Genomic DNA, 24,484 nt, shown 5'->3' on the forward strand with positions numbered 1-24,484 from the left:
GTGGACGTTTGTAAACTACCACTATTCAAAAAAGCTAAGCTTAACCTGGGTGTAACCTGCCAATACCAATAGCACATTGAACATTCACGTTGTTAGTATGTTATGCTCAACTCTTACTTTCTTAGGTGATAGTTATTTTTTTAGAAAGAGTTCATTGACTTCGTAAAACATTTCCTTAACTTTTCGCATACATAGTTTATGCAAGGTTTAAGTTTCAGCAAATTAATGTTCACTCAAAGTATGGCAAATGACCAGGTAATACGTTATCCAATAGCTCTCCAGTCTCAACCTCTAAACTCTTGACATTTGTTGATCCACATACAACACCTGACTAAGTTTGACTGAGGACAACACTGCAAGAGAAGACTTAGACAGCCTATCTTATAGTTTTCCCTACTTACTTTTGCATAGAGTGTCAGATTATTGCCTGAATGTTGAAGAATCAAGTCTATCAACAACTTTGATTGGGGCTTGTGTATTAAATGTCCTCTCACTCCCACTCCCTATACTGGTCAGCGTCGGGCATTGTGTGTTAAAGTGGACTCATTGGTCACACGCTCATCTCCTGAGACTCGTATTTGCAGGCCTCCAGTTAGCACATGTGCGCCGCTATATTTAGCCTCAACCTTAAACCACGCAGGCTGTACAGCTTGGCGTCACATGTAGCAGGGTACCGATTAAACTATTTGTGATTAGAATACAAATTGCTTTGCCTTGACATTAACCAAAAATTTGGCGTATTTGCTATTGACTGAAGAGTCACTGGCAGTCTTTCTCTCACATTTTTAGGATCTTAGCTCTCCATTCAAAGGGAACAATGTATCAGGCTCTGTCAAATCTCTCTGGACAGTTGAATATGTGAATCGTTTGAAAAAGGTTCAATTGATTCTGCATCGGAGCTAATGGCAATATATTGCATATACCAGAAGGCTTATGTAGCCTTACCAGAAGGCTGTAGACAGCATAGCCTAGAGACAGTCCACTGCTGTAGATATTCCTATTAGCTGACTAGCTCGGCCCATCCTTAGACAGGCTGATCACATAAACATGGAAATTATAAACCATGTTTCCAAATCATGTTGGCCCTGTCTGGGGGGTAGTAACATGGGTGTTGGGGGGCTTAAGAGAAATATGAAAACTAACCCTCGAGTACCACACACATCCTCACACAGACACGTGAAACATTCCTGCTCCACAGTTCACCCCCTGCTCAAGTCGCTAAGCTATCGACAACAGTGCATTTACCAGGGATCACAAGTCCACAAGCCTGCAGTGTCGAGTGGTGTTGCTGTGTATGGGAAACGGGTGTGGTTTTGTTGCTAATAGCTTTACATTTGTTTGCCTTCAAGGGGTTAACCTTCTACCTCCTCAACCTGTCCACCGGAAGGAAACTCTGTATGAGTGCTTCTTGCCCTGAGCGGCGATGACTAAGCAGCGATGGCACAACACAGCACAGCTCCCAGATGGCATTGTCTCGAAACAGATGAGCCTCATAGCGTCGTTATAGCACACACGCTGACAGCGTGAAGAACGCGGACAAGTGAGCCGGTGAACAAGTGGTAAACAAACAGTGAAACTGGCCAGCTAGACGGCGGGGGGAAACGCCGTTAGAGGGTGCATTTCTGTCATTCCTCGCAAGTGACACAATCACAGCGCTCGTCTTCTACTCGGGGTAGGGCCATCCTCGAAATGTTCGCCTGGAACAGCCCATTCATTCATAAAGCCTGACGTCCCCTCAAAGCAGCCCTTCTAGTCAGCCTGGGCCCTGTGTCGCCAGAGCACCGTGCACACAGAGCTCTGACAAAGAGCGATATGGAAATCATAGATTTACATCCCGATCGGTTTTTACTCTTTTTATAGCCTAAAAAAGAGACTGCTTGGATTTCTAGCAATCCAATGGAGCATACATCGTCTGACGTGCTAATGTGGACTACTTTGCTTCAACGTACTTCGACCTAACCGCCATTGTCAGATCAGGGCCTACTAACACTTGTCCTGGCCCTACACGCAGAGAGTTATGTAATTGCATGAGTTGGGTAGTGAACATGAATATCCTGAGGAAAGTTGGCAGTGGCTGAATCGTTTCCTTATCATTGTAGTTAGATGTTTGTTCCAAGGACACGGTTGAGATGGGATCTCACACTGGGAAGTGTGCTGTGTATAATCGAATCCAAGATGAGGGAGAAAGAAAGCTAGTTAAAATTGAGTATCGGCTATTGTGGTTTCTGGTAGTCGAACCATTCAGCGAAACAAGGAGAGGCCTCATTAGTGGCAAGAACAAGCACAAACACACATTGTAAAACTAATGGTGCCATGAAGCCAACATGTTTCAAAATTGCCCTGGGACCAGAACTGTCCCAGCTAATTAGATACGCTTATAATCAACAACTTGCCTAAACCTGAAGTCAACATGAGTCATGTATTTTTGCGACTATTTACTGAGAAGTCCCATCTATATTCCCCAGCTCTGAACCAATCAGACTCACTACTCTCCATAAATCCAAACTTTGCATGTTTCTGTACCAAATCTAATAATCTAACCCGAGACAAGGAAGCAACACAACACATGAGCGCACAAAGAAGAACAAAGCAATCAGCAGGGGGGAGTAGGGGCCTTCTTCTGTCATCCTGAGCACTCGCGCACCAGCCTCCTGAGACACTGAGGTCACAAATCAAATCCATTTCCTCCATCTGGGATGGGCTCGCTTCCCAGCATCTGCCGGCCGGCTGCTGATAGGACGAGGGCGGTGCTGGAGGGGCTGGATGGGCAACGGTTAGACAGAGAGGAGCTCATGAGCCCCGGCAAGGAAAGGGTGAAGGGAAAAAGGGAGATGGAGAGGAAGAGGGAGAGAGAGGGAGGGAGAAAGAGAGAGAGAGAAAGAGGGTGGAGGGAAAGAGAGAGAGGGAGAGGAAGAGGGAGAGAGAGAGAGAGAGGGGATGAAGGGAAGGACAAAGAGAGAGAGAGAGAGAGAGAGAGAGAGAGAGAGAGAGGGAGAGGAAGAGAGAGAGAGAAAGGATGAAGGGAAAGACAGAGAGAGAGAGAGAGGGGATGAAGGGAAAGACAGAGAGAGAGAGAGAGAGAGAGAGGGGGGGGAGATAGAGAGAGAGAGGGAGAGAGAGAGGGGGGGTGAAGGGAAAGAGGGAGAGAGAGATAGAGAGAGAGAGAGAGAGAGAGAGAAAGAGGGTGGAGGGAAAGAGAGAGGAAGGGTGAAGGGAAAGAGACAGAGAGGGAGAGGGGAGAAATGTACAACATGATCTCATGCAGACGAGAGCTCTGACTGCGAGGGAGGAGGGAGGGAGGAAGAGGGAGGAAGAGGGAGGCGGAAGAGAAGAGGAGCTACAGTCAGACTGCCCTTCCCATCACCATGACATCATACAAATACACAACATTCGGACGTATTATTATTAGCGCCACGGCCTCTCAAAGGATTTTATCAGCTGATCAGACTGCTTGATTTTTTAATGGCAACAGAAAGAGAACTCTTAACTGATGCCAAATGAAGGTTGATAATGCCAGGTTAATAAAGAGCTATGATATTTAGAATTGAAATAACAAAAAAGACATCTCGGTTTGTGTGAATGGGATCGTAAGCATGATTTCACTGGCGGATGTTTTATCATCTTATAATTTGACTTAACTTGAATATTTGCATATATTAATAATGATGTGATGGAATTATGGTTTATGGAACATTGATCAAAAAACCAACATAGTATTATTTAAGAGTATGAACCCATGTTGTGGTTTGGGGGAAGCCTGGATCTTATTGTTGAATGCATACTGCGAGGCTGGATCCATTTGCATTGATTTGTTTTCCCAGCATATTAACTAAGCTCAATAATAGATTATGCTCATTACAGTGAAAACAATCATTCTTTTTTATCCTTCTCCAGAGCGAGAGTCTGTTCTACAAATGTTTAGCTGTAAATGTTTACGATATCTAATTGAATTGGCAGGGATCTTGAAAGGATAAAGCTAGCTTAAGCAAGTCTTATTATCAACAGTTCAAAACCAAGAATGCCCCTCTATTGCTCACCAATGTTGTCTGTCTTGTGATCTGCAAAAAGCTACTCAACTTCAGCAGTGCAGACGTCAATATTTGTATAAAATGACATATAAACAACTTGATTTGTTCAGCAGAATCTATCCCAACATTCATGTGACAAGTATAAAAATGTAATAATTGATTTATACTGGCCTAACTTTGGTTTGACTGTTTTGTAAATGTTTTCCTGTCTAGCCTTGAGTCTCTGTCTCGGATTAAAATTCCACCATTAGTGAATGGTGCTCTTTGGCATGGTACATTTTAGTAACTAGTAACTGCTAAGCTTTTCATACTCTGTTCAACTACTGAAAGTCTAAAGCTAAATCCTTGGCATGAATATGAAAATTCAGTGACTCCCTCAAGCAGGCAGAAATTCTCATTTAGAGTCATAAACATCTTGGTATTTGATTAATGTATGTTTTGACTGCCAATAAATAGCTCAACAGTGGGGAAAATGTTCTAGCAAACAATTAGAGCAAGGAAAAAGTCCCTGTAAAACAGTTTAACTCTAATTGTATGTATTTTCAAGTAGGTTGTAACCGTATACCGTTAGAAATATTTAACAGTGGTAATTGAATCTTCCAGTTAACAGAAACCAATTTGTTGAAGGTCGAAACAGGTAGAGTGCGTTTGAATATATCCACATCAATGGTATAAAAACACCCTCTTATCGACCAATTATATTTTCCCCTTAAATATAAGTATTTATTAATATTGATAACCTCCTTAAAAAAAAAAGGTTTGGGGGGACTTGAACGCAGATCCAAACGTGAAAACAAAAGGGTTTTTGTGTGTTAGTCCACACTACATCGAGCATATCAGCCCCATGTATGTGTGTGTGTGGGTGCGTGCATGCATTTGTGTGTGCGTGCGTATTGTGCATATGTGTGAGTGTGTGTGCGTGGTTGCGTGTGTGTGCGCACATGTGTGTGTGGGTGTCTGAGTGCATGTGTGAGTGGGTTTGTGCACGGCATGTGTGTGTGGGTTTGTGTGTCACCCTGTGTGTGTGTCTGTGTGTGTGTGTGTGTACGTGCATGTGTGTGTGGGTTTGTGCGCGGCATGTGTGTGTGGGTTTGTGCGCGGCATGTGTGTGTGGGTTTGTGTGTCGGCCTGTGTGTGTGTGTGTGTGTGTGTGTGTGTGTGTGTGTGTGTGTGTGTGTGTGTGTGTCTTGTGTGTGAGTGCATGCACGTGAGTGGGCCACTAAGCCATTTGAATGTGATGAGTGGGCTGTTCATATGGAGCAGGGAGGCTACACTGGGACGGGCCCAGGAGGGGCCGACAAAGACAGTGACTGTGCAAAAATACACAATGGCCTGTAGCGTGCCATCGCTGTTAATAATAAGGCTAATTATCTAGATGGTCCGTTTAGATGGTCATATCTTTCTATCAGGGTTTTAGGGGATGGGTAACGCTTCACATTGAGGGTACATGAGTCAGACATTGATAAACATTAGAGTAGCATTAGCATATGGGTTGGTGTTTGGATTAGCCGTAACCTTATTATGTTAATTAAGTTGAATTACTTGAATAACTTATTTAACATGGAAAGCATTAGTAAACATGAAAACCATTTGTCAATTATCACTAGACTGTTTTTTAACTGTGTTAGTTTATGCATATTACTGCATTAACTAATGTTGATTAATTGTGAATTAATATACAATTGTTGTAAGGTTTTACCTAGACTGCGGTAGAAGTGTTTTAAAACAGATTACAAAGCCATGCTCAGCGTACGGACACATGGATTGTAAAGCAATGATGGACCACACCCTTTGAGAATGTATTAAAGACTCTATCAAATCTCCCTGCGATAAAGGAGATTGAGTTACAAGAACAAGATCTCGTTAACGTAGAGAATCTGAAGGGTAAACGCCATCGTGTATGAATTGGAAATGAAACTGTCCTGTCCTGACATAAACTCCAACGATCCTGAAGACATGATTGGTTGCGAGTGATATTCCTCCTCTGTGGATATGGAGGCTTCTACCGAGAGAGGACATTATCTCTAATGAATGTTTGAGAGATTGTCATCATGGGGAAAATCACCCTTTCCTGGAACCTAATGTGAATAATTTAAAAAACGCCTTCCAACTGTAGTCTGTGTATGCCGAAGAATACATACCTTCGGCCTCGGCTTAAGTGTGAAAAACCTTTTGTACAACAAAAACTAGATTTCAGCAAGAACCGAAAGCATGCTTTTGTTAAGGGCGTACACCCAATTAGTATGGTGTTACTAATGATTATAGGACAAGGGTAGAACTTGATCTTATGTAATGCTTTTTATTAAGTTAAGGATTTTAAGTGATTTCTTTCTTTCTTCAAATCTATTCCGTAATTAATCCAATGGTCAAAGGAAAGCTGTCAGCTTATGCTGAATCAAGAGTTATCACAATCTCAAATTTACACTTCTTATGTCTATTAATATATGCAACTCTTTGATGGATCTAAACTCTGTGATTGCAATGCTTCAAGGCTAGACAACAAAATTATGGATGCTTGACTACGTAAGTGGTTGGAACGTTTGTTTTTGTTTTGCTTGGTTTCGGTGGATGTTTGTGATTCTAAATAGAATCAGTTCTGTTCAAAAGCATCACATGGTGAGAAGCTTGAGGCCCTTTTTAGGAGCCTTTTCAATATTTAACCGTCTTGTTGCACCAACATCGGTTCAGGCATACCTCTGCAAGGTTGGGCCTCAGTAAAAGGTCATCATGACTAGCTGTCACCAACACACTTACATTTTTTGAGAGAAAACTGTTAAACTAACTATTACCTGAAACAAGTCAACTGTCTTAATCCATCATACACCTATTCACGTTCTAACACTGACCGGAAACCAGTGTGAGAGCGAATCCAATACAGCAATAGGTCACTCACACGAGCACAGACACAAACGCACACACACAAACGCACACACACAAACGCACACACACACACACACACACACACACACACACACACACACACACACACCCACACACAGACACACCCACACACACACACACACACACACACACACACACATACACAAACACACACACATTGTGATTACCGGTCAAAATTTTACAACAGGGACCTTGGCAAGGATCTCCCTAGTTATTATGAGAGAAAAGGGGATAAACAGAAATCTAACATGATTTGTGCAAATCAATCATGTTTAATGTTATGACCATGTAAAAAAAAAGTCCACTGGATTATCTGTTTTGCCATTATGTCATGCTGAAAAAATGATGCATTACAAATGATACTGCAATACAGAGGGAACAAAACAATTCAGTCATCTTATTTTCATTTCGTATCATGGCAATAGCATAACAAGTTATTCTAATAACAAGACAGCCTATTGTCTGTCTCTGTCCTACTGCCTGAAGTCATTATATGTTGCTCCTAGATCAATAAAGTGGGCTGTATCAACAGAGTCCAAGTGATGCCTGATCATATGATATCATTCACGTTGAGTCGAAGGAGCAATCAGTTGAGAGTGCTGGTTAGGCTCAAAAGCTAGACCATACACACTCTCCTGTCGAGTGACTCTGGATGTTACAATGCATTACATGGGGATGGGAGCCACTGTATATATTTTTTTTTTCAATAAGAATTAATACAGTTATCCAGAAGGATCGATAAATGAGAGTCTAACCTTGCTAATGCTGCCAGTTGCAATTACACTCAACCATCACAAAGTGAATGACGAACATTAGAAAATACAGTAGAATAAGGTTCTCTATACAAAACAGTGTGCGTGAATGCATAGCCAAGGAAAAGCCACATTCATTTACACAGTTACACAGTCATAACTATGTGTCTGCTAGTCAGCTGTCAAGCTGGTTTGAGGCCAATAGCCAATAAGGACATCGTTATAAAGACTTAAACCCATGAGAACTAGGGCGACCCTAACACTACTTCATATAATTGTGTAACGTTGAAGATACAGAATAAACTCAAAAATGAAAATTCCATATTACAGCTGGTATCTTTGACAGAATACTAGGCTGTATAACATTAGGGAATATTCAAATCTAGGTTCAAATCTAATGATCATCCGAAATCAAATGAATGATCATTGTAAGCCCTTGTCCAGCTTCCCCTAACAGGATGGGCGAGCTGTCAAACTGAAAAACAACAAAATGATTCAAATTTTGAGGACGGCAGGTCCAGTCGGCTAGCTGGGAGGGGGCGCACAGAAATACCGGGCTGTCAAGCAGTTCCCTCATTGTTCATGGTTATCTAACGCCAAAGAAAACAACCAAGCAAAGCAACTCGTCGCCTATATCCTACCTTTGTACTTTTCCAAAACATCCTCATACGCTTGGAGATATTCCTTTTCGTCGGCGAGCATGTACCCCTGTGGACTGTACTGAGCCATAGCCAGGGCTCCACAAACTAGACGCTCACCAGCCTCGGATTGTGTGTGGTGCTGCTGGTGGAGGCGGTGGGAACAACGCGAGAGTGATCGGCGCTGTTGTTCAGCGAGAGGAAACGCCCCTACATCCCTCCCCTGTCTGCCTTCTAGCCAATGCACGGGACTTCCTCTGTGGGCTGCGCGGCCGATAGGTGGGCCCGCTCACCATAATAATCATAAATTCCCAGACATTTTTTCCAGGGTCTTTGTACCTACCACCTGCATAATATAAGACAAGACCCCGTTAGCCCGGTGACATGTTTTTTTTTTAATGTCGTCACGTTTATTATATCGTGGGATCCACACTATTAATGTGTAGTAGACGGTGAATGAGCTTACCTAGCCCTTTCCTATCCATCCCGTAGTATTTTTCTGAAAAAATGGGGCTTTCAAGACAAAACAATTCGCTTGAGAGTGTGACGTACCCATGTTTACAACCCAGGCACCCAACCATCTCTGGCCTTATGGTCAAAATAAGGTCATTTAGGCTTGTCCTGTTTCATTCCCGGGGAACCTGTTTAACGTTCCCCTGCACAATAGTGGCCAATAATTAAACATAGCTATACTTATGAGGTGAGCAGGCCTTGACATGGTGTCTGAATTAACCCTCTTTGGTGTGATGTTCCCTGAAACGCCCGTCTCCCGAGGCTGAGACACGTTTCAAGTGGTTCATACAGGAAAGGATGGAAGGCGTATGCAATCAAATAGGTCTCTTTGGTCATGTCACGCCACTTGTGCTTCCCAAGTAAGGCAAAATAAGCAATCCAACAGATGTGTACTTCCATCATAGGGGGCGGGAGGGGACTCAACTCACCTGCGATCCGGAGCACCGCTCTTTCGGCTGGATCCAGTATGGACCCTCCCTGGATCTTCCGCTTCGAGCGCTCATGTCTGGGGAGGTTCCAGGGTAACGTGTCTCCCGGAGCCGGGGACGCAGAGCCGGATTTCACGCTGTATTCCTCTTCGTCGGAGACGTCGACCGAGGAAGACATGGAACAGTGAAGGGACGGGTTCCCCGAGCTGGAGCTCTTAAGAAACAAAAGAAGAAGAGGAAAGAAAAACAAGGCTTGTCTCGGGTTCCCAACAGCGGGAAATTAATTAGGAGAATATCCTACTTGGTCTTAAATTAGCCATCGTAAGAATAAAATGCTCTGAGTCTCTCTCAGTCGTGCCGTCTAAAATAGGCAAGTGTTCATGCAAAACAGGCGGGGCGTGAATCGGTGTGTTTAAAGCATTCAGGTTGCAATAATAGACTAATCCAGGATAACAATAAAATAATTTTAACACAAGGTGAAAACCAATTGTATCTGGCTCCCCCGCCAGGTCGGAGGCAACACTTACCGCTGTATAATACATCGTGACACAAGATAAATATCCCCTTATTTTCTCCCTGGCTCAGACACTCATGTCTGTGTATCAATTGAAATCCACCGAGCCCTCGCCCTCCACAGAAAGAACAGCTCGCTGCCCGTGACTTCGAGTCTCTTTATAGTAGGATCCGAGATGATGTCAGCCCCTGAACACAGCCCAGCATTTCGCCTATGCCCGCGGAGCGCTCGTTCGTGATGCTAGGGAACGCTGCAAGTGCCCCCGCGTCATACCCGTGCGAGTGTCAGACACCGACCGCGGTGTGAATCGGTGGTGAACAGCGCCCCCCTTCAGTAATGCGTCGGCTGGGATTTCAATACATCAAAGGGTATGGGAAGGAGGGGGGGAGGGGATATTTGCCAGGTCATAGTGGGTGGGATGATTAGCACCATGCCCCTGTTCCGATTTGAGCAGGATGGTATTGCCATTAGACGCCCAGTCCTGTCGGCATTAATCATATACGGGTGCTGCAACCGAAGCCTGATAACTGTCAAGTGTTTGCCGATTTAAAAGTTGACTTAAAACTCCGATTGCAGGAAACAGTGGGGAAGGACTAGCAGGTCTTTACTCCCGTGGTTGATTGTAGACTTGTCAGGCCCTGAAACATCATGGTTGAGTAACGGGTGTGTTGAAACAAGTTGATAGAAGAGGTATAGGGTGGGGTTACACTGAATACCATTACACTGACACTGCTCACCACAGCTGAAAGGCATTGCGTGGTTTGATCCCCGTGGCTCCATCACATTTCCCTGAAAGCATCCATAATCAAATGACCTATCGACTATCGTCTTCCATCCTTAATCCGATGCAATCTTTTATGGGTTAAAGTCTTCCAAATCGAAAAGCGAAACAGACTGAAAAAATAAAATAAAAAATAGCATGAAGAGTCTGCATTGTTATTCTCATCTAAATGTAATAACAAGCGTGTGCGTGTGTGTGTGTGTGTGTGTGTGTGTGCGTGCGTGTGTGTGTGTGTGTGTGTGTGTGTGTGCGTGCGTGCGTGTGTGTGTCTGTGTGGGTGTTTTTTATAAATTAAACAATAATACCATGCCCAAATAACTTGCCAATATTTACAATCAGTACCAACTTATGTTACACACGTATATGTGGCAATAATACAATAAACACCATATTACCAGTATTATATTTGATGCATGAGGTTTTGTATCCTGTGTACTATTAGGTCATCTTACCCGTTTCAATCTCCTAACGAAAGCCCATTCCAAAAAATGTAATCGCTTTCTTTATATACAGAATGGTCTGAATGAGCATGGACAGTCAAAATGGAAAAACTGGAAGACATTTCGGGCATGGAAAAATATATATGCATGACGGAAATACTTCACCTGGTTACGACAAAAGGTAGTTTGGTTGTGCAGCTTGTTATGACCCTATTTTCTAAAGACAAAATTAACAACTCGTGTCAACTTAAAAATATACAATCGTGGGGAATACCTACAGCTTTACGTGTGGGGGTGACCTGTATAGACTGATAAAATTCCGGCTGTACTCGCTTCTTTACTTTGCGTTTCCTCAGAGAGGATTCGGATTCGCTCTCGGGAACTTCGACCAGACTCGGCTTTTCTTCCAGCACTCGAGCGCGCACGCTCCTTCTGCCGTGGCGTGGACTGTGCCTACAGACCTGCAAACAAGAACACGTGTCAAGCTGTGCACATTGGTTACGTCTGGTTTTTGGATTTCAAAATAAATGCCCTGCAAGTAAAACAAAAATACATAAAAACAACGTCGCCGCCCATTTACACACACACATTGTATTTGAAAATAAAAAGTAAAGCATGAAAGTTAAAAAAAAAAAAAAAAGCGGCAAAAAAATAGTTCAATTGTAAAATGTTTAGGACCACTACAGCAAATGTATTGTTATCTTTTGAATTCACATTTAACACTTTTCAGTTATGTTTTGTCCAAAGAATTTTTATTATTACAAGATGACTTTTCTCAAAGCACCGAATCCCTGTAATAACTGTATTCTGCACTGTATTCGTTCATGGCTAAAAACGTAAAGCTCTTGTCTGTGGAGAGTTAGCCAATGCATTGTTTTTGCTCCTATAATACAATACTTTAATTTTGAAGGAACGTCCAAGAACCGGAACTAAAGCTCCTGCAATTGTGTGCTTGCTGACGCAGTAGAGCGCAAGTGAACTGCGTCTATGGGGATATTTCATCCGTTGTCAGATCAAACATGCTTTATATCGACATATTTGTTGTTCTTGTTTTGCGTGTCGTTATACGTGTTTTTGGCGTTAATCGATTGTATGTTCTAAACTATCTCCACAGACTTGTTTGGACAATAAGCCATTATTTATTTATTACATAGGCTACGCACTGCGCATATGGTCCATAAATAGTTATTAAAAAAAGATCTAAAAAACAATGAATGATAACCAACAAAATGGACCAATGTGTGATTTGGGTAGACCCCTTTAAAATGTGAAGCTTTGATCCACCCAGAAGTAAGAGCATGGTTTATGAATCTTGGTTCAAACCAACTATGGCCTACATAGGAACAGACTGGTTGGAACCAATGGGAATAAAAGTTTAGCCTACCTCTGACCGAAAATGATGCGCTCGGAGGCCAACTGTCAGGACAGATATATACTATGTCAGAATATACACCAATAATCTAGTGTATATACACATCACATAACACATGACATCGCAATTTGTCAATTGGAAACATTAGATTTGCATGACAAAACGTAAGCCTCTTGATAAGCAATTGTCTTTTGAACTATATGCTACCACAATGCACCTGGCTATATATAAATCTTCACCAACACACTCAACTGCTAAAACACACTCCTGATTTAAGCACAATGTGTCATTGCAACGACAAATAAAAGATATAGCGGTATATGATGATCTGCCTCACTAGGCTAGCCTGGTACTACAGCACTATCCTGCAGGCGCATCATCCAGAGATGCGGCTAGCCTCGGCTACTCACCGCGGCTCCTCGAGCGTCCAGAGAGCACCGATTTTATTGGATGCTCTCCATCGCGAAGCTTGCGATGCCAGCAACACAAAAATAAGATTGTCGCAATAGTTCCGAGCAAAAGCAGCAATAGTAACAGCACACATTGTATGCTGTAGGGTCTCAAAAGGACCAAAAACGCCGCCGCAATCATCCTAGTAATCCGCTATGTAGCGCAGAGCTAGACTGACGCTCCTGCCGTAACACCGGTCTGAGCGTCTGACAAAATTATACTTTTTTTTTTAAAGCCACTCGGGCACCAGAAGTCATCGCAGACTGAGGTTCAACGAGATGACCCATGAGGATGGAAGGAAGCATTCATACAAGACCAGTGACTCAGCAGGGATACACGTTCCTTTTTATTTATTTATCTAACAACAATGTGTCAGCAATTTCTCTGAGAATCGCAGTAGGCTACTGCATGAGGCAGGATGGGTCGGACTGATTATTGTATCACTGGACGGAAGATCAAAATGCAAGTGAAGGGCTCAAGACGTAGAACAATATTTAATATCAACACTCCATTTCAATATAAACCTCACTCGTTTGGTATGCAACTCACTTCAATTGTTAACTACAAATGTAGTAAAGTAGGCCACATTGTTTTCCCTATATTATAATATAATATAGTTGAATAACATTGAGTCGCTGCTATTGCCCAACTCTTTATTTAGGGATGGGCCACATTCCCGTGCTGCAACCTTCATCAAAGCATTGCTCAATGTGCTTCTGGCTACATTCGAGTGATCGTAGAAGTAAAACGGAGAAAAAGGGAAAGAAATCGATCCAGACTTGACTTGATGGGTGGGGTTTCGGCCCCGCTCGCGCGTGCATCCGAGAACTCCGTCCGCGCGGAGGAGAAGCATGGGAGGAAACAGACCATATACGGACCGCCGTGACGAAGGACGCAGAGAGGGAAGCGTTCAAATCAGAGTGGCGCAGAGGCTACGAGGTACTGCAGGTTCGTGCGTGTTGTTTACAGTGTGTTTGATGTCTTTTAACGGGTTTGCCTAGATTTACCGTGCAGATTTTTGTGTCATGGTTCGGGACAGAAGTGTCTAGACACGTCTAGTGTGGAGGAGACACTTTTAGTGGACGTACGAGAGACGTGCTAACTACGTGTAGCTTGCTAGCATGTCATTTCGTTACTCTGCGATTGAACTGCAATGTGTTGAAGGTTTTTATTAATGTGTGCAAATATATAAAGTTAATTTGATGTTATGGATAAGTGCTATACACCGGGCCCGAGCTGTCATTGTACCCCTTTCTTATCAACAATCTCAACGAACTTTTAATGTTGTACCGTTATTAATGCGAAACCAATGTAACCTTAAGCAGCTTCGGTGCAAGGTTCAGGACGCGGTTTTCCAAAATGTCCTCTTCAATGGAAGACGATGAGGAAGCGGACGAGGAGGTCCAGTTTGTATCAGTGAGTACTAGTTTCTATTTGAAATGAGGTCTTTGCTGTAGCAAACAAGTACAAAGTTTGAAATTGGCAAATCGCAACACACACACACACACACACACACACACACACACACACACACACACACACACACACCCCAATGAAGCCCTTCATTCCCAGAGTTAACAGATGGGTTCAATTTTGTTACACAATATATTTATCTTCACTATGTTATCTGCTTGTTTTAAGGTTTTCTCTTCATGTCAGCTATTTAATCACTTATTTTGAAACTAAATTAATAGGATTCATACATGGGGCTAAAGGGATTCACATTGACCATAAGTATTGTATATAGCATATAAGTAATCATTGTTCTATATATATATATATGAGATAAGTTGTTTCTTACATTTCAGGAAGCCACCCACAGACCAGTGCTGGATTGTATTGATATACTGAGTGACAGCGACGAAGACGAGGGTTTGAGTGAAGTGGTGAGTTGGTCAATTATACATAATGGTTAGTAGTGGTATAATAAATTGACATACTTGGATTGGTGGGGTTGGGGGTGTTTCTGTCCGCATCCTTACCTGAACCTGAAAATTCTGTGACTTCCTCTCTAGATTGAAGATAAGATTGAGCGACAGAAAGCCCAAGTCAATTCCACGCTGGACCGGCTCATGCGTCGAGTGGCGGCCGAGAAGCAGGAGAGAGCAGACAAATGTAAAGCCTTTAAGGTAAAGCTGGAGCTAAACCCGACAGGTTGTTTCTGATAATGTTGTGACCTAATAGACAATTGGAGATTTTCAACAAATGTAAAGCCTATTGGAGTAGTTTAAAGATTTTTCCTATGTCTGTATCTTAGGAAAAAAAATAGATATTTCTCTTGTTTCTATGTTGCAGCACTTCTATATTGTATCAATAAAAGCATTTGTTTGTACTCTATATGATTCTCGCACTTTAAATGTTCATTGTCAAATGTCCTTATTGTTAGTCGCTTTGGACAAAAGCATCAGCTAAATAAATGTAAAGTAATTTAATCCTCAACTGAAGTATTTCATATGTCAGGATAAACTGAGAACATCTGTTGCACCTGCGGTCACATTTAAATAGTTTCAAGTATATTTTGGTAATGTCCAAACTCTGGACAGGTGTATTTTAGTCACTTCATTTAAATAATAGATAATAGGTCTAGTTATGGCTGTAGGAGGTAAGGTGCACCTTGAGGACACAACAGTGTCATCTTGTGGCTGAAACCGGACCCAACACCATTTCTTTAAGTAAACAAGGCGGTTCTTCTATTATTTAAATCACTCCATTTGTCATTTAGTGTGACACTGATTTTATATAAATATTAATACTAATAATTAAAAAAAACGATTGCTAGTATGTGACGTCATTATCTTTTGTTTCTTTTAATTCAGGAGAAGCAGATGTCACAAAGGGCTCATGGGCGTCACGAACTGGCGTGTGCCGCCACGGAGAGAACCGACTACGACGCAAAGCGCTGTGTGGACATGTGGTTGAAGATGCCAGGTATCCGACAAAAACCGAACCATCTCAATGGGCGGGGGTTGCATTGTCACTGTTGTAGCAGTTGTGGTAACCCGGCACGGTGAGCGAACAACCTCCTCCCCAAACAGGACACAACTTTGCTGGGCAAAAGCCAAAAAGGCATGTTTAATCCAAACTCAAACAAAGTCTCATACTGAAAATAATACAACAACGAAAAAAACCTGGGAGGGATCGACGGTCCTATCCCCCGTGGGTGGAATCCCGTCACCCACGAGGACCGGTCTCTCCGTACAGGAGCCACATGGCTAAGAGAGTCCTGAATGAGTGGAGAAGCAGGCTATTTAAGCCCTGCTTCTCCACCTGTTCCTCAGGTGCTCTGCATGTCCTTAATTGCCCCGGGCCGGTTTGCCACACAGTACTGTGTGGCTGTTGTTGTTGTTGTTGTTGTTTTTACCGTTTTCTTGATGCAGGTGTTCGACCCGGTGTGGTGAACGGCGGAAGGGGAATGGGAAGACCCCCGCGAGGCTCTTTCCCCAGCGGGAGCACCTCTAAGCACACCTGTCCAGTGGTCAACTGTGGGAAGGTGTTTGACAACATTCCCCTCATCGAAGGTCATTTGAAAAGGTGAAAACGCATTCCTATGGGCGTCTTCCTAACCATATGACACTGAAGAAGCTAACCTACCTCCTGAGCTAACCGGACGGCAGTAGCTCAGGAGGTAGAGCGTGTTGGCTGGTCACCGCAAGGTTGCTAGTTCGATCCCCTCGAGTGTCCAGGCGTCCCTGAATCCTAACTGCTCTAACTGTCGCCCTGCGTGTTTGACTCCGGCGTCGGTGTGTGAATGTGTGCAAAGGGCTTTGGATAAAAGCGCTATATTAATGCAGTCCATTTACCATACAACCTCTCATCATGGCGTGTGACAGGTTCGATCACTCCCCGTGCGACCCCTCCATCCACCTCAGAGGGAGCCCCTCCCATGCCTTTGCGTGCGTCGTCTGCACCCGTCGTTTTGACACCCACGGGGCCTGGATGCTCCACCTCCAGTCAAAGGTAGGCCTACGCCGCTGTGTCAGTCCAAGGACATTTCCTCCCGGGGGAATGAGTGTGGTCTGGTCGAGGTTACACTGAACAGTGAATCATTAAACCGAGTGATCGTTTTCCTAGAACGGTTTAAAGGCCGCCGCATTTTTTTCACGTTTCTGTTTTGGGTCTCGTCCTTCAGTGTTATTATAACACTATAAGTGATCGTAGCAGGTCGTTTTTACAGAACATGTTGACAGAATAACGGTCAACACAGTTAAACAGTTACAAACCGTTGAATGGTTAAACAGGTGAAGGCAACTATGTAGGCAGAAGCAGTGTACCGGTAAACATATATAAATTTTAAATGTATCCCCTGGCCCATCCCCGTGTCCATGGGGCCTGTAGTGACGGTGGCGGTGTGTCTTCTGGCCCCCAGGTGTCCTCATCTGACCCCGGGGGCCACAATATGTCCCAGACCTGCCAGACCATCGTGTGTTTCGCCTGCCCCGCCTGCTACCTGCTGTTCACCCTCAGGGACGAGTGTCTTCAGCACATGGCCGCCAAAAAACATTACACGCACGCCCTGGGCATGGTCAAGGGTGAGTCTGGACGTTGACATTGGGGGTACATCTGAACTGCATAAAGCACTTTTAAAGGGGACATATTATACCACCAGGTGTGGGTGTGATTAGCCGTTACAAGCCGTTTTGAATTTGTGCAGCTTCTGACATCACAGGTGGGCGTGTCCACCTGTGATGTGTGATGGATAGATGAGCAACGTTTGCTACAGTCCGCTGGGAAGACTGGTCAGCTGATCTATCCAGCACAGATCTAGGTGGACACGCCCACCTGTGATGTCAGAAGCTGCACATTTTTAAACCTGCTTGTAACTGCTAATCACACTCACACCTGGTGGTATGATATGTCCCCTTTAAACACTGTCTGAAACCTCGTATGTTACATTTTTCGTGCATACATTTATCACATTTTGTTATGTTTCGTTTTGGTACATTGCAACAATTTTAATATAAATCGAACATTTCAAGCAATTTCAATTGTATAGCTGTATTTTTAAAGGTCTATCGCTTCAAAAAATTATTGATTTACGATGGGCTAAACTGGCCACCTTTCTGCAACACCTTTCTTCTGTTTTATAAAGATTCGAAGGCAAGAGCATTGCCGGTTCCCATCCCTTCATCTGCTAAAAGTCGCCTCATCGATTTGTGCAAAGGCGTGGATTTCAACGTGCGGTGCAGCGAATGCCGCAAAGCGCTGACCTCGCATCAGGAAGCTCAGGCGCATTTCAAGTATGTTTTCCTCATCCCGTGTGTTAATACATTTAATATTGTTAGGATAATGCACTATCAATGATAGCCTGTCGGGACTCAAACCCACAACATAGGTCAGCAGCGAGTAGTTGTGTTAGTTGTAGGATACTTTGTGATTATAGTTCTACCTCGAGATCTACCGGAGTCAAATCCATAATGACCGACTCTGGTGAGACTCGAACACACAACCTTTGAATCACATCTCCCATGAATGGCTAGAAGTCGAATGCCCTATCCATTGCGCTGATGAGATTGAGCTTCTCATCTGACGGCTGGCGTAACGCTGCCTCTCCTGACCTCTGTCGTTGTTTCCACCCCTCAGCGTGTGCTGCAGACAGGGCCGCGCCGTCTCCGAGGCAGAGAAGACGGTGGTGCAGATGATGAGGCGGCTGCAGCCGTGGGGCCAGTGTTCCCTCTGCTGCGAGCTCTTCCTCAGCCAGGGGGAGCTGGAGAGCCACAGGGAGTCCACCCAGCACGCCGTGGAGGTCAACCAAACGGTGGAGACGGCCGTCCTCCAGTTCTGCCGCTTCAGCGAGATCCAGCGCGCCCGCAGGGCCAAGGAGCGCAGGGGGCCGCCGGCGACGCCGCAGCGGAAGAGGGCCGACGCCGGAGGGGACTCGGTTCCGGCCAAGAGGCAGCGGCTGGACTCCGCGGCGGACGGAGACGTGGGCGCCACCACGCTGGCGTGGGTCTGCGAGTGCGGCCTGCACTTCTCCCAAGAGGCCGCGGCCAAGACGCACCTGATGGCCGCCAACCAGGTCTTCCACCTGTGCGGCGTGTGCGGCAAGCGCATGGGCGACCTGTCCATAACGCGCCTGCACATGTGCCGCTTCCACGGGGGCGCGCACCTCGCCAACTTCCTGTACCACTGCCGGCGCTGCAAGGTGGACATGCCCCGCTACGAGGACATCCTCTCGCACGTGGCCGACGCCCACGGCGGCCACGGCTACTTCGTTGAGCGGGAAGTGGCCCGGGAGCGGGTGGTCCCCGACGCCAAGCCGTCGACCAGCGGCACCGGCGGCCGCGCCAAGGCTCCGGCGGCCCCGCCCCCAGAGCCGGAGCCGTGTCCCACGTGGATGTGCCGGATGTGCGAGGAGACCTTCGGCACGGAGGCGGAGGTGGGCCGGCACTGCGGCGACGTGGCCAACCACAGCTTCCAGAGGTTCGTGTGCGGCCACTGCCCCCAGAAGTTCTTCAAGGAGTCGACGGTGCGGCGCCACTGCCGCAGCGAGCACGGCGAGGAGGCGGCCGTGGCGTACTTCTGCGGCCTCTGCGACAGCATGCAGTTTGAGCGGGAGGAGGAGTTCACGGAGCACTACCAGAGGCTCCACAGCAAGGACTACTACCGCGTGGACGACCACGAGGGCGGCGGGAGCGCGGCGGACGACGCCCGGTCTGGCGAGCACGGCGACGACGCGCCGACGCAGTCCGGCGGCGCAGCGGCGAGCCGGTGTCCCTGCATGGGCTCGGAGAAGGGCGACGACGAGAGGAAGGCGTTGTTCACGCAGTGCATGAAGAGGCTGTCCGCAGAGGGACGGTGCCAATACGTCTGCGCCCCGTGCTCGGTCACGGTAGCGTCCTTCGCGCGGATCAAGACTCACGTCGCTACCACGCACCCTGGCTTGAACCTGGCCAAGACCTTCGACGTCGCGTGCAGCGCTTGCCTGGAGACGTTTGAGAGTGTGCCCACTTTCCATGAACACTTCCACTCGGAGCATTGTCTCCTGGCCCCCTGCCACGGCCCGGGACGCAGCGAAGCCTCCACCCCAGACAGCGTACTGGACGCCCTGGAGGTTAAGCCCGATCTCGATGGAAAGTCCCTTTCTTTGTTTTCTGTTTTCTAGTTGACAGCTCAAGACTGTCTAAAAAGTTCAGACAGGATTGGTATATTTATTGTCTCTGTTTGTAACTGTTGCAGGTGCTGGCGATGTCATATTGGCTAAGGTCCCGGGCATGGACGATGGCGCCAAAGACGGGGCTACCCAGGAAGGTACGTAGCGTCTGGGGAACCTTGGTAGTGTGTGATCCAAATACAGAAGTGGGCTCATGGCAGCCAAGGGCGGCATACCCTGGCCTGCTTTCAACACAACACCATTCCATATATCAGTGTCTGTGTCACATATTCAGAGGAGATCATGGACATTTAGAAGAGAAATAAACTAAAGGCTTTAAAGGGCTTCCATCAGGGGCAGAACGTGCCTTGGCTTTAAGTGAGGCAGAAGCAAAACCGCCAACAGGTTTGTTTTGTATTTGCCATCATCTAAGAACAACACCTGAGTGACAGCACACATGTAATAGTTATGTGTTGAAAAATAATAATCTGGACATCATCTCGTTAATAAAGTGCTCTAAAATTCATTCAGTCCAAAACGAAAGAGCCAAAGTATATAGATTGGTACAAAGGAGAGAGGGGAAAAAACAGAAATTAAAACAAATTTATAATAAAAATGAATGTTCAGGCAGGTATTCGAAAATAAAGATGCATTAAAAGTTACTGAGTGTTGTCAATGAGAACAAGGCATTCAGGGTCAACATCCAGTGGTATCAATGACAAAGAGTTGGTACTACACAGTACAGTACTAAAGGCTTTAAAGAGTTCCATCAGGGGCAGGTATCTGCTAGAGCATCAAACAAGCTGTCTACTCTTTCTCAGGTGACTCGGATGAGGAAATTCAACGGGCCTTGGCTTTAAGTGTGACAGAAGCAAAACCGCCAACAGGTTTGTTTTGTATTTGCCATCATCTGAGAAGCCCAAGGTCCAACGGTGCATAACGTGTTCGATTTACGGTCTTGAATATGAATGGTTCTGGCACCGTTCAAGGAAACAAACGGTACCGGTTGAGCATAGCCTTCAGCAAACCACCGGCATAGCTGCCAAAGTAATTACATGAAAGCTGGTATTCAGTACAATGGAACAAAACTGGGAAGACTATAAGTTGTTTGATAAAAGTGTGTTAATCCTAGGTGGGGCAGACGTGGATTTGGAAGAAGCGTTGGTGATAAGCGTGTCACAAACAAGAGAGTCACCAGGTATGTTTACGTATAATTGCCATTATCTGCTTGCCCATGTTCGTTGCGCAATAGATTCTAGGGCTTTCCTTGGGGGGGGGGGTGAGCAACATATTTAAGAGCGTCATGTTGCCGTGGATCTAAATCTGACCACCCACATGCCCTGACTACGCACCCCCCCTCTCAGGGGGGGTTCATGTGTATTCACTTTCTCTGACGTCACTGTGATGGTGTTGTATTCTGCTTCCACATATATTTGTTCCGCATTCGTCTTTATTGTTCTTATTTCACAGAATTGGAAGAAGCGCTGCAGAGGAGTCTTTTGGAATTCTAACGAGGAACGTCTATTATTTGAGACTTCAATATTGTCACGTGTATGGTCATAACATTATATTTCAGTTGAAAGTCTAGTAAACTGTTCTAAAATAAAGCTGATATTTCTGTGCCTTTTTTGTCTTTGTATTTGCGTAGCAAAGCGGTTTCATTTGCCAACGCCTTCTGGTTCTTTGATTTAAAGAACGACAGCTTATTCATTAATATTTATTTGGTTATACAAGGAAAATCAGTAGAGTCAGGTAGTTTTTTTTGCAGTTGCATTGGAAACTAACTAATTAGTGGTAAATTGGTAAATTATTTACCAGATGTCCCTGCTGGTTTCCAGTAGTTTTATAATACAAAGTCTTTTATGTATTTATGACCCCTTTATGTCTTTAAACTGCCAAAAATGTCTTTGGGGTTATCCAAGTATTTAACATGGAACAAGTTCTGCCCCTTGAATCCCTTGTACTACATGTTTCCCCTCTTGGTGTAATATGAAACCTTTCCTTTAATACCGATGGTCTAAATGCAAAAGATCACTATGAAGCACATTTGCCCCCCCCCCCCCCCCCCCCCCCCCCCCCCCCCCCCCACACACACACACACACACACACACACACACTGCACTAGTGGCACCTGTTGCAGGTCCATTCACTTGAGCACATGTATTGCCCCACGCTAGCGGTGAAATCCCATCTTCACTTCAACACATAGTATCCGCCCATTGACTGTGGAAAAAATCCTACTGTCAGGATTGATAATGGTAGCATACTAACCATTAACTATATGAATTATTAATTATTTGATTTTTTTTTAAAGATCATTAGGCTATGCAGTATATTAGGCTATACATATTATTTAGTTGAGTCGGGAGCTGGAGCCAAAAAGTCCCGTTGGTTTTACACTGTTCCCGAAACTTCGCGAGTGTTCGTGGAGGAAGTGGTGATCTATGTTTGGAGATGTTAAGCCTGGGGCGCTGCCGGCGAGAAAACAGTTAGCTTTGGCGAGACGCTCACCAGCCATCCGGTGCATTTATCCAGTGGAGATAACTCTCAAAGGATCTTCTTGATCATGGCTCAGGCTAAAATACAGGCTAAAATGAACGAAGCGACCAAGAGCAAGTTCAGCAGGACCATGTCCATGGCGGATCGTTCTGGGCGTCTGCTAGAAAGTTTGGATCAGCTGGAAATTAGGTAATCTTCAGCAACTGACCTTTTACTATGACTACTACTACTGTAACAATCGGCAACCAATTATAACGAGACACTTCAATTCGCTGACGAGTAGCCCATGCGGTATGAATGCTTTCTGCTGAAAGTCTTTCAGCGCTATACTTGATGGCTTGGTTTACATGCTGTTTTACATTTTTCTAAACAGATTTTAATATATATTGCTGTTGCTTGTTTTATCGTCAGTTTTTCAGTAGAAAATATCTCAATGAATTTTTTGTATTTTTACTTTATAACGTTGTATATAAAAAGCACTACAATGAATCCGATGTTTTACAATTGAAAACTACTGGCGTGTTTCCAAGTAGGAGGGTGTTCTGTCTCACTCCCTTTTTTCTGGTGAGTGCTAGGCCTATGTCATCACCACTTAACGATTCGTTTGTTTCGACGGTCAGGGTGGAGGCTTTACGCGAAACAGCGACCGCGATGGAGCAGGAAAGGGAATCCATCCTGGAGATGCTTCAGTCCTTACAGAACAGTCAAGAAATGCGCAGCATCTCTGATGGTGCGTCCGTGTCACCCTGGTTGAGCTCATCTCTCCTGCATGCGCTGATAATGTCACTGTCTTTATGTTTATTTTTTATTTCAAACCATTGGGAACAATGTACGTTCTTCGTCCTACAAAAATATTCAGGAAATGCCATTGCAGTTGTTTGAAGTGTGTTGTTATTTTCAGGGGAAAGGGAGGAGTTAAGTCTGACATCTAACCGACTTCTTGGTCGGACGCTCTGCGTAGAGGTCTCGGTTGGAGTCATCAGAAATTCCGAGCAGGATGATGCTTTGCGCCAGGCGACTTCGATGATTGATGAGATTGTCAAAAAGTTACTGGAAGACACCGGCAGCAGCCGACAGCGTCTGATGGCCCTGCATGCAGCCTGCGTGACCGAGGCGCCACCTGTTGCCATCGATCAGAAATTTCAGGCCATCGTGATCAGTTGTGCGTTGGAAGACCAGAAGAAGATCAAGCGAAGACTTGAGACTCTTATAAGAAATGTCCTCAACGCAGAGAACACCATTAAACTCATGGATAACCAAAAGTTAGATCAAGCCAATGGCGCCCATTGAGAATTCTGTGTGTTAAAATGCAGGAGAACACAAAAGTGCCTATTTTTAGTAACATTCACATGCCAAAGACATGCATATAGATAACTCCTGAGTGTCGGAATGTGTTTGCATGAGCACTGAACTATAAATACCCTCTTTGGGTTTTCTTAAGAATCACAGGTGGAGTGTAGGCTGAATCTAAAAGGGTTTAAAAAACACGATTTTATTTATCTAGTATACATTTTGATACGTTTTAATTAAATGTTTCCATAATTGATGGTGTTATGCATGAAGATAAACGCAATTATGCTATGTATCTACTTGACCCCACTCTTAAGTCTTTGTCATTGTGGTTGAAGAAATCTCAGTCAGGGGCCTGTATTCTACAGGCCCTGTTCAACAATTCCTACCCTTAAGATGTGACACACTCACTCGCACGCACATACACACACACACAAACACACACATCCTACACTCTATCATATATAAAGACACTTGATACTCTTAATGTATACTATGCATTTAAGCCTTAATCAATTTAACTAATCCTGCATGCATAAAGCACACTTTTTGTTTTGACAAAAGGTTTTTGTCTTCAATCAATTCCTGTCTTTTCTTGCATCTGATCTTATCGATTCAATATGATCGTTTATTATACCCCTATATTGAAAATAAAAGCGAGATTTTGTAAAAATCTTCTGATGAAAATATAACTCAAAATCATCCAGGCATTAAGTGTAATAATGCTTATATATCAGTTCTTATAAGTACAACTAAAAGCTCTATTTGTATTACAATATAAAGACTAT

The 24,484-nt window shown here is 44.6% G+C and overlaps 3 protein-coding genes across 7 annotated transcripts in view; 2 read left to right on the top strand and 1 right to left on the bottom strand.

Moving 5' to 3' along the window:
• Positions 1–9,895, bottom strand: part of dst (dystonin) — a 120,634-nt gene extending 110,739 nt beyond the window's left edge. For 3 of the 5 annotated variants that reach the window (XM_079729483.1, XM_079729491.1, XM_079729489.1), the window contains exon 1: positions 8,323–8,419. In XM_079729483.1, coding sequence (XP_079585609.1) covers positions 8,323–8,410 — 88 coding nt within the window. In that variant the 5' untranslated portion in view covers positions 8,411–8,419. Of the gene's footprint in view, positions 1–8,322; positions 8,420–9,260; positions 9,475–9,787 lie in introns of those variants that run through there. The other 2 variants (XM_079729488.1, XM_079729486.1) reach the window with 1 other exon arrangement.
• Positions 9,896–13,654: 3,759 nt separating this feature from the next.
• znf451 (zinc finger protein 451) lies at positions 13,655–21,529 on the top strand. Its single transcript, XM_079728835.1, has 14 exons — positions 13,655–13,765; positions 14,143–14,233; positions 14,626–14,703; positions 14,833–14,946; positions 15,634–15,745; positions 16,195–16,348; positions 16,648–16,774; positions 17,184–17,346; positions 17,907–18,054; positions 18,398–19,886; positions 19,993–20,065; positions 20,729–20,794; positions 21,040–21,105; positions 21,378–21,529. Exons 2-14 carry the CDS (start codon positions 14,177–14,179, stop codon positions 21,416–21,418), a joined length of 2,688 nt encoding a protein of 895 aa, XP_079584961.1. The 5' UTR covers positions 13,655–13,765; positions 14,143–14,176; the 3' UTR covers positions 21,419–21,529.
• Positions 21,530–22,425: 896 nt separating this feature from the next.
• bag2 (BCL2 associated athanogene 2) lies at positions 22,426–24,452 on the top strand. The gene is made up of 3 exons (XM_079730480.1): positions 22,426–22,595; positions 23,027–23,136; positions 23,308–24,452. Exons 1-3 carry the CDS (start codon positions 22,474–22,476, stop codon positions 23,694–23,696), a joined length of 621 nt encoding a protein of 206 aa, XP_079586606.1. The 5' UTR covers positions 22,426–22,473; the 3' UTR covers positions 23,697–24,452.
• The last annotated feature ends 32 nt before the right edge of the window (positions 24,453–24,484 follow it).

Source organism: Pollachius pollachius (genome assembly GCF_949987615.1).
Source record: "Pollachius pollachius genome assembly, chromosome: 2".
NCBI lineage: Eukaryota > Metazoa > Chordata > Actinopteri > Gadiformes > Gadidae > Pollachius > Pollachius pollachius.

Coding starts and splice junctions, on each gene's coding strand:
- znf451 (XM_079728835.1), top strand. CDS start 14,177: ATGTCCTCTTCAATGGAAGACGATGAGGAAGCGGACGAGGAGGTCCAG. Junction 14,234..14,625: donor AGGAGGTCCAGTTTGTATCA/GTGAGTACTAGT, acceptor CTTACATTTCAG/GAAGCCACCCACAGACCAGT. Junction 16,349..16,647: donor ATCGAAGGTCATTTGAAAAG/GTGAAAACGCAT, acceptor GGCGTGTGACAG/GTTCGATCACTCCCCGTGCG.
- bag2 (XM_079730480.1), top strand. CDS start 22,474: ATGGCTCAGGCTAAAATACAGGCTAAAATGAACGAAGCGACCAAGAGC. Junction 22,596..23,026: donor TTGGATCAGCTGGAAATTAG/GTAATCTTCAGC, acceptor TTCGACGGTCAG/GGTGGAGGCTTTACGCGAAA. Junction 23,137..23,307: donor AATGCGCAGCATCTCTGATG/GTGCGTCCGTGT, acceptor TGTTATTTTCAG/GGGAAAGGGAGGAGTTAAGT.